The sequence below is a fragment of the Oncorhynchus keta genome, unplaced genomic scaffold, assembly GCF_023373465.1.
Source record: "Oncorhynchus keta strain PuntledgeMale-10-30-2019 unplaced genomic scaffold, Oket_V2 Un_contig_16781_pilon_pilon, whole genome shotgun sequence".
NCBI lineage: Eukaryota > Metazoa > Chordata > Actinopteri > Salmoniformes > Salmonidae > Oncorhynchus > Oncorhynchus keta.
The window spans coordinates 71,570-86,001 of record NW_026280115.1 but is presented as its reverse complement, the minus strand read 5'-3'; the positions used below and the strand labels follow the sequence as shown (position 1 = coordinate 86,001).

At 44.5% G+C, this 14,432-nt stretch overlaps 2 protein-coding genes and 1 long non-coding RNA gene across 3 annotated transcripts in view; 2 read left to right on the top strand and 1 right to left on the bottom strand.

Annotated features, from left to right (window-relative positions):
- Positions 1-151, bottom strand: part of LOC118379226 (proton channel OTOP2) — a 33,868-nt gene extending 33,717 nt beyond the window's left edge. The window contains exon 1 of the mRNA XM_052503077.1: positions 17-151. The gene's annotated coding sequence lies outside the window, so the exon portion shown is untranslated. The remainder of the gene's footprint in view (positions 1-16) is intronic.
- LOC127919477 (pre-mRNA splicing regulator USH1G-like) overlaps positions 1-2,598 on the top strand; it is a 28,911-nt gene extending 26,313 nt beyond the window's left edge. Inside the window, 2 exon segments of the mRNA XM_052503078.1 lie at positions 997-1,690; positions 1,693-2,598. Coding sequence (XP_052359038.1) covers positions 997-1,690; positions 1,693-1,829 — 831 coding nt within the window. The 3' untranslated portion in view covers positions 1,830-2,598.
- An 8,681-nt stretch (positions 2,599-11,279) lies between these two features.
- On the top strand, positions 11,280-12,858 carry LOC127919483 (uncharacterized). Its single transcript, XR_008103146.1, has 3 exons — positions 11,280-11,406; positions 12,031-12,254; positions 12,351-12,858. It is a non-coding gene; the product is annotated as an uncharacterized LOC127919483 (long non-coding RNA).
- The last annotated feature ends 1,574 nt before the right edge of the window (positions 12,859-14,432 follow it).

Here is a 14,432-nt window from a genome sequence, read left to right as displayed (position 1 = left end):
CCCTGATCTATTTCACCTGTCTTGTGCTTGTCTCCACTCCCCTCCAGGTGTCTCCCAAATCAGAGTCAGGCAGAAAGGTCAGAACTGGGAAGGCTAAGGGGGAAAAAAAACTAGAACACAGGAACACTCTGTTAAGACTTAACGGGACAAGACAAACTAGCAACAGACCAACAGAAAACTCAGGTATAAATACACAGGGGATAAGTGGGAAAATGGGAGACACCTGGAGGGGGTGGAGACAAGCATAAGACAGGTGAAACAGATCAGGGTGTGACAGTGTGCCGTTCTCTTAGGTCAGTACAGTACAGCCTCATCCAGCCATTTTTTGGCTTTTGAATATTTATTTAAAGGGACATTCCACTCCAAAACCAATTTTTGTCAGATAAAAAAAAAAATAGTCCAATGTCAAGAGGAGTGCACATTCCACGCAATTGTTTGTGTAGCTCCAGCTATATGATGCCTCAAGCTAAATGAATGAATGGTAAAGATGAACACAACACATCTGGAACTAATATGATGCTTCTCTTTTCCCTTCATTTAGGGTTGTAGTACAAAGCTGCATCTATAAAATGAATGACCTGGGATATGGACTTATCTCAAGTTTGACAAATTTTTTATTTTGGGAGTGTAATGTCCCTTTAATTGTCAACATGGCGTACATAATTATAGACTGCAAATAACTGTCATTGTATCCTCTCCTTTCTCCACTGATGGGAAATGCTGCTGTTCCAACTGTTGTGCATGTGAAACGATACAGCAACAGACATAACAGATAGGGAGTTTCACATGCACAACAGTTGGAACAGCAGCATTTCCCATCAGTGGAGAAAGGAGAGGATACACTGACAGTTATTTGCAGTCTATAATTATGTACGCCATGTTGACAATTAAAGGACATTACACTCCCAACATTAAACATTTGTCACCTGTTAAATTTGAGATGTGTGCTCCTCTATAATTAGTGGTTGAAGCCTGTGTTGCTCTTTGTCCCTACAGGCTACTCTTCACGCCACAACCCGAGGCAAGACCAAGATCCAGAAGAGGTTGGAGAAGAGGAAGCAAGGGGACGGGACCTTCAAGATCTATGAGGACGGCAGGAAGAGCGTGCGCTCCCTCTCGGGCCTTCAGCTGGGCAACGATGTCATGTTCCTTAAACAGGGAACCTATGTCGGCCCTCGGGACCGCGCAGGGCGCCGCGGCAACCTCCGAGACATATTCCACGGAGACGCCAACGACGACGCCATCTCTCGTGCCATCAGCGAGCCGGACTTGTCTTACCGGCCCGACATGGAATACTCTGAGGTCAGCACCGACTCGGGCCACGACTCTCTCTTCAACCGGCCCGGTCTGGGAACCATGGTGTTCCGACGCAACTATATCAGTGGTGGCCTGTTCGGCATCGGCGGGCGTGACGAGGGGAGCCTCGGCGGAGGAACCGAACGGGCTGGCAGCACCAACGTGCGGCTGCGCAGCCGGCTGCGGCGTTCGCCCAGCCTGGACGATGGGGGGGACAGCATCGGCAGTGCCAGCAGCCTCCGGGAAAGGAACCGCCAGGAGCTTCCCTGGGACGAGCTGGAGCTGGGGCTGGATGATGACTGCGAGGCCGTGACCAGCCCGTTGGAGGTGTTCTTGGCTGCGCAGACCATGGGCGAGTTCCTCACCGTCTTCAGGCGGGAGAAGATTGACCTGGAGCGCTGCTGCTGTGCTCGGACCAGGACCTCAAGAGCATCCACATCCCCCTGGGGCCCAGGAAGAAAATTCTAGATGCCTGCAAGAGACGTCTGGAGACCCTTGAGGACCCTGACTACATCGAGGACACCCTGCTGTGAATGGTGAATGACACTTTTGGATCTGAAGATGCTGTGTAGGTACTGTATACCTCTACTACTGTGACGTTCACCTACAGAGTAAACCTAGCCTACAGAGTAAACCTACACTACAGAGTAAACCTAATCTACAGAGTAAACCTAATCTACAGAGTAAACCTAGCCTACAGAGTAAACCTAGCCTACAGAGTAAACCTAACCTCCAGATTACATCTGAGTGTGTAGTGTGGGGATTTTTCAGTGGGACATGTTAATATTGTCGCTGCTCTCCTCTACACATAGTTATGAAGGGAGGCATCTAGTGTTTTCTTTGGTTGATGATAATAGTAACAATCCGGCATAGAATTCATTCCTGTCTGTCTCTTCAAATGTGTCGTTGCCATTCTTCTGGAGACCACTAGGTGGACACACTGTATAGGTCCAGCAGAATGCTCTTCCTACCTTAAAGGTTGGTCAGTGGCGTATTGTTGCTCAGTGTTGTCAGGGCTAATGTCTCAAAGGGGTTTGTTGTAGTGTATGCAACATTCAGAGACTTTACAGCTACAACATAAATAGCGGTTTGTATTTAGGGACACGCTTGTCTGACTCTGATTATGTAAGGACATTCAGAGAAATGTTGTCATTTCATTCCCTGGGTCACCCTGTGACTTGTTAGGCAGAAAGGAGGACATTGTTAAGATAAACATCTCAGTGAACAAAAGAAGACAAGTAAAATACAGAAACCTGAGCTTTCTATGGACTTTGTAAATGAAGGAGAAGAGCTGAAGAAATCTGAAAGGTATTTTGGATCTGGAAGTCCACTGCACTGTTGACTGTTTTTAATGATCTAAAGGACACTGTTGACTGTTTTTAATGATCTAAAGGACACTGTTGACCAATTTTAATGAACTAAAGGACACTGTTGACCAATTTTAATGATCTAAAGGACACTGTTGACCAATTTTAATGAACTAAAGGACACTGTTGACCTTTTTAATGATCTAAAGGACACTGTTGACCAATTTTAATGAACTAAAGGACACTGTTGACCAATTTTAATGATCTAAAGGACACTGTTGACCAATTTTAATGAACTAAAGGACACTGTTGACCAATTTTAATTAACTAAAAGACACTGTTGACCTTTTTAATGATCTAAAGGACACTGTTGACCAATTTTAATGAACTAAAGGACACTGTTGACCAATTTTAATGATCTAAAGGACACTGTTGACCAATTTTAATGAACTAAAGGACACTGTTGACCAATTTTAATTAACTAAAAGACACTGTTGACCTTTTTAATGAACTAAAGGACACTGTTGACCAATTTTAATGAACTAAAGGACACTGTTGACTGTTTTTAATGATCTAAAGGACACTGTTGACTGTTTTTAATGAACTAAAGGACACTGTTGACCAATTTTAATGAACTAAAGGACACTGTTGACCAATTTTAATGAACTAAAGGACACTGTTGACCAATTTTAATGAACTAAAGGACACTGTTGACCAATTTTAATGAACTAAAGGACACTGTTGACCAATTTTAATGAACTAAAGGACACTGTTGACCAATTTTAATGAACTAAAGGACACTGTTGACCAATTTTAATGATCTAAAGGACACTGTTGACCAATTTTAATGAACTAAAGGACACTGTTGACCAATTTTAATTAACTAAAAGACACTGTTGACCTTTTTAATGATCTAAAGGACACTGTTGACCCTTTTAATTACCCAAACCACACTGTTGACTGTTTTTAATGATCTAAAGGACACTGTTGACCAATTTTAATGAACTAAATGACACTGTTGACCCTTTTAATTAACTGAACCACACTGTTGACTGTTTTTAATGATCTAAAGGACACTGTTGACTGTTTTTAATGATCTAAAGGATACTGTTGACCAATTTTAATTAACTAAAAGACACTGTTGACCGTTTTAATGAACTAAATGACACTGTTGACCGTTTTAATGAACTACAGAGGACCTTGCTGCTTCCGTGAAGGACAGAGAGCTATGGCATGCCATCTTTTGGAGCATTGCGTCACCATACGCAGTCAGCCAAAGACTGCCTGGATCTGTATCCACAGAACACAGTGTGCACAGTGTGCAGCAGTGTTCTTGTATGTCATGCAGTGTTCTTTTAACCTGTCTAAAGGCACAGTGTACAGTGAGATACCATACTACCATCCCCTGAGACTGTGGCCTGCCCCCTCTAAAGGACATGTTAGATACCATACTACCATCCTGAGACTGTGTTCCTAGTTTAAGAACTAAAGGACACTGTTTAGATACCATACTACCATCCCCTGAGACTGTGTTCCAATTTTAGTGTCAGTACATGGGGCATGTTAGATACCATACTACCATCCCCTGAGACTGTGCTCCTAGTGTCAGTACATGGGGCATGTTAGATGAACTACTACCATCCCTGGGCCTGTGCTCCTGTGTCAGTACATGGGGCATGTTAGATACCAATACTACCATCCCTGGGCCTGTGCTCCTAGTGTCAGTACATGGGGCATGTTAGATAACTAAAGGACACTGTTGCCTGTTTTCCTGAACTAAAGGACACTGTTGACATTTTAATGAACCATACTACCATCCCCTGGGCCTGTGTTCCTGGTGTCAGTACATGGGGCATGTTAGATACCATACTACCATCCCCTGGGCCTGTGCTCCTAATGTCAGTACATGGGGCATGTTAGATACCATACTACCATCCCCTGGGCCTGTGTTCCTGGTGTCAGTACATGGGGCATGTTAGATACCATACTACCATCCCCTTGGCTGTGCTCCTGGTGTCAGTACATGGGGCATGTTAGATGCCATACTACCATCCCCTGGGCCTGTGTTCCTGGTGTCAGTACATGGGGCATGTTAGATACCATACTACCATCCCCTGTGCAGACTGTGTTCCTGGTGTCAGTACATGTGGCACAGTGTACAGAGAGAAGAACATGGAGGTGTAGATACCATACTACCATCCCCTGGGCCTGTGCTCCTGGTGTCAGTACATGGGGCATGTTAGATACCGTACTACCATCCCCTTAGACTGTGTTCCTGGTGTCAGTACATGGGGCATGTTAGATACCATACTACCATCCCCTGGGCCTGTGCTCCTAGTGTCAGTACATGGGGCATGTTAGATACCATACTACCATCCCCTGGGCCTGTGCTCCTGGTGTCAGTACATGGGGCATGTTAGATACCATACTACCATCCCCTTAGACTGTGTTCCTGGTGTCAGTACATGGGGCATGTTAGATACCATACTACCATCCCCTGGGCCTGTGCTCCTGGTGTCAGTACATGGGGCATGTTAGATACCATACTACCATCCCCTGGGCCTGTGCTCCTGGTGTCAGTACATGGGGCATGTTAGATACCATACTACCATCCCCTGGGCCTGTGTTCCTGGTGTCAGTACATGGGGCATGTTAGATACCGTACTACCATCCCCTGGGCCTGTGTTCCTGGTGTCAGTACATGGGGCATGTTAGATACCATACTACCATCCCCTGGGCCTGTGTTCCTGGTGTCAGTACATGGGGCATGTTAGATACCATACTACCATCCCCTGGGCCTGTGTTCCTGGTGTCAGTACATGGGGCATGTTAGATACCATACTACCATCCCCTGGGCCTGTGCTCCTAGTGTCAGTGTATTTGTTAAGGACAGGATGTTTACATACATGAGCATATGGTTATTTGTTTGTATTGTTTATTAATCCATTAGACAGAAGGCCGGGATTCAATACAAGATGTGTTATAACGCTGTGCACCATAACAGGTTTTTAAAGGTCATTTACTCTTTAGCCTGAATATGCAGCTTTTACAATGAATGCGATCTCCGAGAACTTCTGGGAAAATGCCTTTAAAAGGCACATTGTGGGCTGTATAGTGAGTGCTATAACGCGCCTTGTGTAGAATCCCAGCCAAGGTGGCAAGTCCAGAGTTTTGTATAGATACTTCCATTGTTGATGGAGATAATGTATCAAATTTGTAGGGTGGTTAGGAGTCATAGTCAGGCTGCCTCCAATTCGCTACAATATTACCATTATTTGTGCATTACCAGTTCTCTGCTATTAAGGCATTTTTTTGTACCTGTTGATTGGTTTGGCTCGTCATTCATCTTGCTATGCATGTTCCATTTTGTACCAGTACATTTGTTTACACACAGTATGCCAGGTCAACCACTTTCAGTTTGGTTCACTGATAAAGGAGGCCAATTTCTTGTTTTCATTGAAAGTTGACGCTATGTGAGAATGTTCCACTAAACACATATTGAGTGGATTTTTAATGTTTCATAAACCTCCTGGGCCAGTTAAATCCATTGTCATAGTTATTTTTCTGATGATTTTCTGATACAGTATATAGATGTCCAGCGTACAGGTTATCCATGTTACACTATGGACGTTTCCTTACTAATTGTTACATGTCAAATTTCAGCTAGAAGGTTGGCTGTATGGTTACACATGTTGGTTTGGCATGATGCTAATGTAACTGTCCAGTGAAAATCTCACTTTTTAAAAGTTCATATTCTGTTAACTCATACCCAAATAATGTTGTTGACTGTCCTATACTATTATTTGTGGCCAAAGCATAAATTTGAGGGATAAAAAACACTTGAAAAACCCCACCAAACAGACCGTTTAAAAAAGGCTTGATATTTCCTCATAGAGGATGATGTCATCCTCCTAATGAGGATGAGCTGGTCAATCAGCGGTCTACTAGCATTCCTATGTTTAATGATGGGTATATGGCCACACCGTTGTGTTTTGGGGTATTGTTTGTTAATCCATTGTGACAGAAGGCCACACCGTTGTGTTGTTACAAGATGTGTTATATGTGCACCATAACAGGTTTTAAAGGTCACCGTTGTGTTCTTTAGCCTGAATATGTGTTGTTGGGGTTGCGATCTCCGACCGTTGTGTTGTTGGGGTAATGCCTTTAAAGGCACATTGTGGGCTGTATAGTGAGTGCTATAACGGCCTTGTGTTGTTGAATCCCAGCCAAGTGTTGGCAAGTCCAGCAGTTTTGTATAGATACTTCCATTGTTGATGGAGATAATGCCTCACCGTTTGTTGTTGGTGGTTAGGAGTCATGTTGTTGGGCTGCCACCGTTGTGTTGTATTACCATTATTTGTTGGCAGTTCTCTGCTATTAAGGCATTTTTTGTACCTGTTGTGTTGGTTTGGCTCGGCCTCACCGTTCATTGTTGCATTGGGCCCGTTGTGTTTGTTGGGTCATTCATCTTGCTATGCGGCCATTTTGTACCCGTTTTGTTTACACACAGTATGCCAGGCCAACCACTTTCAGTTTGGTTCACTGATAAAGCGGCCAATTTCTTGTTTTCATTGAAAGTTGACGCCTATGTGTGTTGTTCGGCCACTAACACGTTGTGAGTGGATTTTTGTTGTTGTGGAGGTAAACCTCACACACAGTTAAATCCATTGTCATAGTTATTTTTCTGATGTTTTTGATACAGTATATTGATGGGTTATCCATGTTACACTATGGCCACTAATGTTGTTGACATTGTCAAAGAAGGTTGGCCACACCGTTACACATGTTGGTTTGGCATGATGCTAATTGTAACTGTCCAGTGAAAACTCACTTTTTAAAAGTTCATATTCTGTTAACTCATACCCAAATAATGTTGTTGACTCGGCCTACCGTACTATTATTGGTGGGCATAAATTTGAGCCTTGAAAAACACCTCAAACAGACCGTTTAAAAAAGTGTTGATATTTCCTCACCGTTGGATGATGTCATCCTCACCGTTGAGGATGAGCTGGCCAATCAGCGGCCTACTTGTGCATTTGAATGTTTTGTGTTGTTGGGGTACGGCCACACCGTTGTGTTGTGTTGTTGGGAATGGCCACCGTTGTGGGGGTATGGCCACACCGTTGTGTTGTTGGGGTACGGCCGCACCATTGTGTTGTTGGGGTTTGTGTTGTTGGGGCGGCCACACCGTTGTGTTGTTGGGCCGTTGTGTTGTTGGGGTACGGCCACACCGTTGTGTTGTTGGGGTACGGCCGCACCGTTGTGTTGTGTTGTTGGGGTACGGCCGCACCGTTGTGTTGTTGGGGTGCGGCCGCACCGTTGTGTTGTTGGGGTGCGGCCACACCGTTGTGTTGTTGGGGCGTTGGCCACACCGTTGTGTTGTTGGGGTGCGGCCACACCGTTGTGTTGTTGGGCCGTTGTGTTGTTGGGGTACGGCCACACCGTTGTGTTGTTGGGCACCGTTGTGTTGTTGGGGTACGGCCACACCGTTGTGTTGTTGGGGGTGCGGCCACACCGTTGTGTTGTTGGGGTACGGCCACACCGTTGTGTTGTTGGGCACCGTTGTGTTGTTGGGGTACGGCCACACCGTTGTGTTGTTGGGGTACGGCCACACCGTTGTGTTGTTGGGCACGTTGTGTTGTTGGGGTGCGGCCACACCGTTGTGTTGTTGGGGTTTTGTGTCCTATTGTGTTGTTGGGGTTAAACCTGTATTGTTGGGGTACGGCCACACCGTGTGTTGTTGGGCCGTTGTGTTGTTGGGGTGCGGCCGCACCGTTGTGTTGTTGGGGTACGGCCGCACCGTTGTGTTTTAGGGTACGGCCGCACCGTTGTGTTGTTGGGGTAACCGTTGTGTTGTTGGGGTGCGGCCACACCGTTGTGTGTTGGGCATGTTGTGTTGTTGGGGTACGGCCACCGTTGTGTTGTTGGGCCGTTGTGTTGTTGGGGTACGGCCACACCGTTGTGTTGTTGGGCCGTTGTGTTGTTGGGTACGGCCACACCGTTGTGTTGTTGGGCCGTTGTAGGGGTTAAAGGCCACACCGTTGTGTTGTTTGTTGAAGAGCACCCATTGTTGGGCCGTTGTGTTGTTGGGCGGCCGCACCGTTGTGTTGTTGGGGTTGTGTTGTTGGGTGCGGCCACACCGTTGTGTTGTTGGGGTACGGCCACACCGTTGTGTTGTTGGGGTCTGGCCACACCGTTGTGTGTTGGGAATGGCCGCACCGTTGTGTTGTTGGGGTGTGCCGCACCGTTGTGTTGTTGGGGTGGCCACACCGGCCCACACCGTTGTGTTGTTGGGGTGCGGCCGCACCGTTGTGTTGTTGGGGTACGGCCGCACCGTTGTGTTGTTGGGGCGGCCGCACCGTTGTGTTGTTGAAGTGCGGCCTCACCGTTGTGTTGTTGTGGCCACACCGTTGTGTTGTTGGGGTACACCCGTTGTGTTGTTGGGGTACGGCCTCACCGTTGTGTTGTTGGGGTACGGCCTCACCGTTCCAACACAGAAAAGCTGCTGTTTAACATGTTTAATTAAAACATTTGGGAAGGAAAAGTATATTCACTCATTATATTGTAATTCAAAATAGGTCCTATTTCATAGAAACCTGGAACACTGGATATTACTTTAATCCATTTCATGAAACTACTTGAATTTTAGACAGGTAATATATTCTGCTTTTTCTCATGGTTATATGGGGACATGTGCCTCTTTCTGTACGATGAAACTATTTCTGTCCATTTAGATTAAAGGACCCGTTTTGTCTGAAGAGCACCCATAGAGGCTAAAAGTTCTCTATTGCCTCTAACCATCATTGTAGTCTTCAGTCTGCGCTGTATGTCTATGGAATGTTCTGTATGTCTCTGTTCTGATCATGTGACGAAGTCTTCCCAATAATATTGTATGTGTCATTGGTTTTGGTGGTTGATTTTATCAGATGCACATGACACCTAAACAATGTCCACATTGAATGCCTCATTTTTTAAAAGATCAAACAGTGTTTTTAAATAAACAAATATACTAATATGTCCTTCTCTGCATTGTGTATGTGAAGCTACAACAGACAGGACTCTGACTGAGGCAGGCCGCTCCAGGGTCTAGGATCAGCTTCCCCTACTACAATTGTAACCTTAACCATTAGTGGGGGAGCAACTAGGAGCAACTTCACTCTGCACCCGACCGACCTGGGAGTAATTCTCCTTAACTTCCTCACCCTGCACCCGACCGACCTGGGAGTAATTCTCCTTAACTTCCTCACCCTGCACCTGACCGACCTGGGAGTAATTCTCCTTAACTTCCTCACCTTGCACCCGACCGACCTGGGATTAATTCTCCTTAACTTCCTCACCCTGCACCTGACCGACCTGGGAGTAATTCTCTGGGAGTAATTCTCCTTAACTTCCTCACCCTGCACCTGACCGACCTGGGAGTAATTCTCCTTAACTTCCTCAACCTGCATCCCGATTCTCTGTCCTTTCCCCTGAAGTGTGTAATTGTGCACTCCTCATGCATATCCATGCATTTTCACAAAATGAAACCCTCAGTTTTAAATCCATGAAGGGAAATAAACTAGAGCACGCTTCCAGAAAAATGAAAATTGTGATGTAGGAAGAGGGATAGGGGAAACAATGGGGTCAGAGGTTATGGGTCATTTAAGTAAACTGATACTCAGAGGCCCAAGATCGTTCCCACTGATTAATATGTGCACAGTAGGTAAGGACTGTTTTGTCAATCAATGATATTATTGAGTCAGTTTCCAGGTGTGCATTAAATTACAACTAACTAGATCACAACATGAGCTTGGATTTTTGGTCATAACCGGTCATTGTACCTTACTTCACAGACATTCCCATTCATTGTTCTGTAATTCTTTTTCTATGCCAGACTTACTCTCATTGTTTACAACGGCTCTATATCCAAACAATCTAATTCCTGTTTACATTTCCTGTTTATATTGAATCTAGCCTAGTCTGGACCTAAACTGAATTGTTCCATTTCAACAAAAGTGAAACAGAGCGAATTAGTCAGGCTGAAACGAGCCCCTCCCCGAGCTGTATTTGTATATGAAAGACAAATGTGTGTTTGTTAGATTTCCAAAATGTCAAAATAATTCTGTTACCAGCTCAGTCTCTCACTACATTATTGTAAGATAAGTTGGAGTAGGGTTATAAATAGTTGCAGGAAGTTAGGGTGCGGCGGGAACATAATGTTGTCTAGAAACATCCCTTCTCTTTTAACAGAAGGAAACACTAGATAAGGCCTGGTCACTCAGAAGGGAACACTAGGTAAGGCCTGGTCACTCAGAAGGAACACTAGGTAAGGCCTGGTCACTCAGAAGGGAACACTAGATAAGGCCTGGTCACTCAGAAGGGAACACTAGATAAGGCCAGGTCACTCAGAAGGGAACACTAGATAAGGCCTGGTCACTCAGAAGGGAACACTAGATAAGGCCTGGTCACTCAGAAGGGAACACTAGGTAAGGCCTGGTCACTCAGAAGGAAACACTAGATAAGGCCTGGTCACTCAGAAGGAACACTAGATAAGGCCTGGTCACTCAGAAGGGAACACTAGGTAAGGCCTGGTCACTCAGAAGGAAACACTAGACAAGGCCTGGTCACTCAGAAGGGAACACTAGGTAAGGCCTGGTCACTCAGAAGGGAACCTGGTCACTAGAAGGGAACACTAGGTAAGGCCTGGTCACTCAGAAGGGAACACTAGATAAGGCCTGGTCACTCAGAAGGGAACACTAGATAAGGCCTGGTCACTCAGAAGGGAACACTAGGTAAGGCCTGGTCACTCAGAAGGGAACACTAGGTAAGGCCTGGTCACTCAGAAGGGAACACTAGAAAGGACTGGTCACTCAGAAGGGAACACTAGATAAGGCCTGGTCACTCAGAAGGGAACACTAGGTAAGGCCTGGTCACTCAGAAGGAACACTAGATAAGGCCTGGTCACTCAGAGGGAACACTAGGGGCCTGGTCACTCAGAAGGGAACACTAGGTAAGGCCTGGTCACTCAGAAGGAAACACTAGATAAGGCCTGGTCACTCAGAAGGGAACACTAGATAAGGCCTGGTCACTCAGAAGGGAACACTAGGTAAGGCCTGGTCACTCAGAAGGAAACACTAGGTAAGGCCTGGTCACTCAGAAGGAAACACTAGATAAGGCCTGGTCACTCAGAAGGAAACACTAGGTAAGGCCTGGTCACTCAGAAGGAAACACTAGGTAAGGCCTGGTCACTCAGAAGGAAACACTAGGTAAGGCCTGGTCACTCAGAAGGAAACACTAGATAAGGCCTGGTCACTCAGAAGGAAACACTAGGTAAGGCCTGGTCACTCAGAAGGAAACACTAGATAAGGCCTGGTCACTCAGAAGGAAACACTAGGTAAGGCCTGGTCACTCAGAAGGAAACACCTGGTCACTCAGAAGGGAACACTAGGTAAGGCCTGGTCACTCAGAAGGGAACACTAGGTAAGGCCTGGTCACTCAGAAGGAAACACTAGATAAGGCCTGGTCACTCAGAAGGGAACACTAGGTAAGGCCTGGTCACTCAGAAGGAAACACTAGGTAAGGCCTGGTCACTCAGAAGGAAACACTAGGTAAGGCCTGGTCACTCAGAAGGAAACACTAGGTAAGGCCTGGTCACTCAGAAGGGAACACTAGGTAAGGCCTGGTCACTCAGAAGGAAACACTAGGTAAGGCCTGGTCACTCAGAAGGAAACACTAGATAAGGCCTGGTCACTCAGAAGGAAACACTAGGTAAGGCCTGGTCACTCAGAAGGGAACACTAGGTAAGGCCTGGTCACTCAGAAGGGAACACTAGGTAAGGCCTGGTCACTCAGAAGGGAACACTAGATAAGGCCTGGTCACTCAGAAGGAAACACTAGGTAAGGCCTGGTCACTGTGGTTCCTTGACTTCCTTAACTTTGCAGTATCAATCAATCAAATTTGATTTATATAGCCCTTCGTACATCAGCTGATATCTCAAAGTGCTGTACAGAAACCCAGCCTAAAACCCCAAACAGCAAGCAATGCAGGTGTAGAAGCACCTGCAGTACATTAGTCATATAGTTTCTCCAGACATTGGATGACACTTCTGTGATCATGTCAACCATAACGGCATCTGAAAAACCTTTTATCTCAATGTATGTCTGTTTTGTTAGTTATTCTCCTTCATCTACTGTGAACATATAATAACTTTAGTGTAGGACCAGTCATAATAACTTTAGTGTAGGACCAGTCATAATAACTTTAGTGTAGGACCAGTCATAATAACTTTAGTGTAGGACCAGCCAGAATAACTTTAGTGTAGGACCAGTCATAATAACTTTAGTGTAGGACCAGCCAGAATAACTTTAGTGATGGACCAGTCATAATAACTTTAGTGTAGGACCAGTCATAATAACTTTAGTGATGGACCAGTCATAATAACTTTAGTGATGGACCAGTCATAATAACTTTAGTGATGGACCAGTCATAATAACTTTAGTGTAGGACCAGCCAGAATAACTTTAGTGATGGACCAGTCATAATAACTTTAGTGATGGACCAGTCATAATAACTTTAGTGTAGGACCAGTCATAATAACTTTAGTGATGGACCAGTCATAATAACTTTAGTGTAGGACCAGTCATAAGAACTTTAGTGTAGGACCAGTCATAATAACTTTAGTGTAGGACCAGTCATAATAACTTTAGTGTAGGACCAGTCATAATAACTTTAGTGTAGGACCAGTCATAATAACTTTAGTGTAGGACCAGTCATAATAACTTTAGTGTAGGACCAGTCATAAGAACTTTAGTGTAGGACCAGTCATAATAACTTTAGTGTAGGACCAGTCATAATAACTTTAGTGTAGGACCAGTCATAATAACTTTAGTGATGGACCAGTCATAATAACTTTAGTGATGGACCAGTCATAATAACTTTAGTGTAGGACCAGTCATAATAACTTTAGTGATGGACCAGTCATAATAACTTTAGTGTAGGACCAGTCATAATAACTTTAGTGATGGACCAGTCATAATAACTTTAGTGATGGACCAGTCATAATAACTTTAGTGTAGGACCAGTCATAATAACTTTAGTGTAGGACCAGTCATAATAACTTTAGTGTAGGACCAGTCATAATAACTTTAGTGTAGGACCAGTCATAATAACTTTAGTGTAGGACCAGTCATAATAACTTTAGTGTAGGACCAGCCAGAATAACTTTAGTGTAGGACCAGCCAGAATAACTTTAGTGATGGACCAGTCATAATAACTTTAGTGATGGACCAGTCATAATAACTTTAGTGATGGACCAGTCATAATAACTTTAGTGATGGACCAGTCATAATAACTTTAGTGATGGACCAGTCATAATAACTTTAGTGTAGGACCAGTCATAATAACTTTAGTGATGGACCAGTCATAATAACTTTAGTGATGGACCAGTCATAATAACTTTAGTGTAGGACCAGTCATAATAACTTTAGTGATGGACCAGTCATAATAACTTTAGTGATGGACCAGTCATAATAACTTTAGTGTAGGACCAGTCATAATAACTTTAGTGGTGGACCTGTCATAATAACTTTAGTGTAGGACCAGTCATAATAACTTTAGTGTAGGACCAGTCATAATAACTTTAGTGTAGGACCAGTCATAATAACTTTAGTGTAGGACCAGTCATAATAACTTTAGTGATGGACCAGTCATAATAACTTTAGTGATGGACCAGTCATAATAACTTTAGTGTAGGACCAGTCATAATAACTTTAGTGTAGGACCAGTCATAATAACTTTAGTGTAGGACCAGTCATAATAACTTTAGTGTAGGACCAGTCATAATTACTTTAG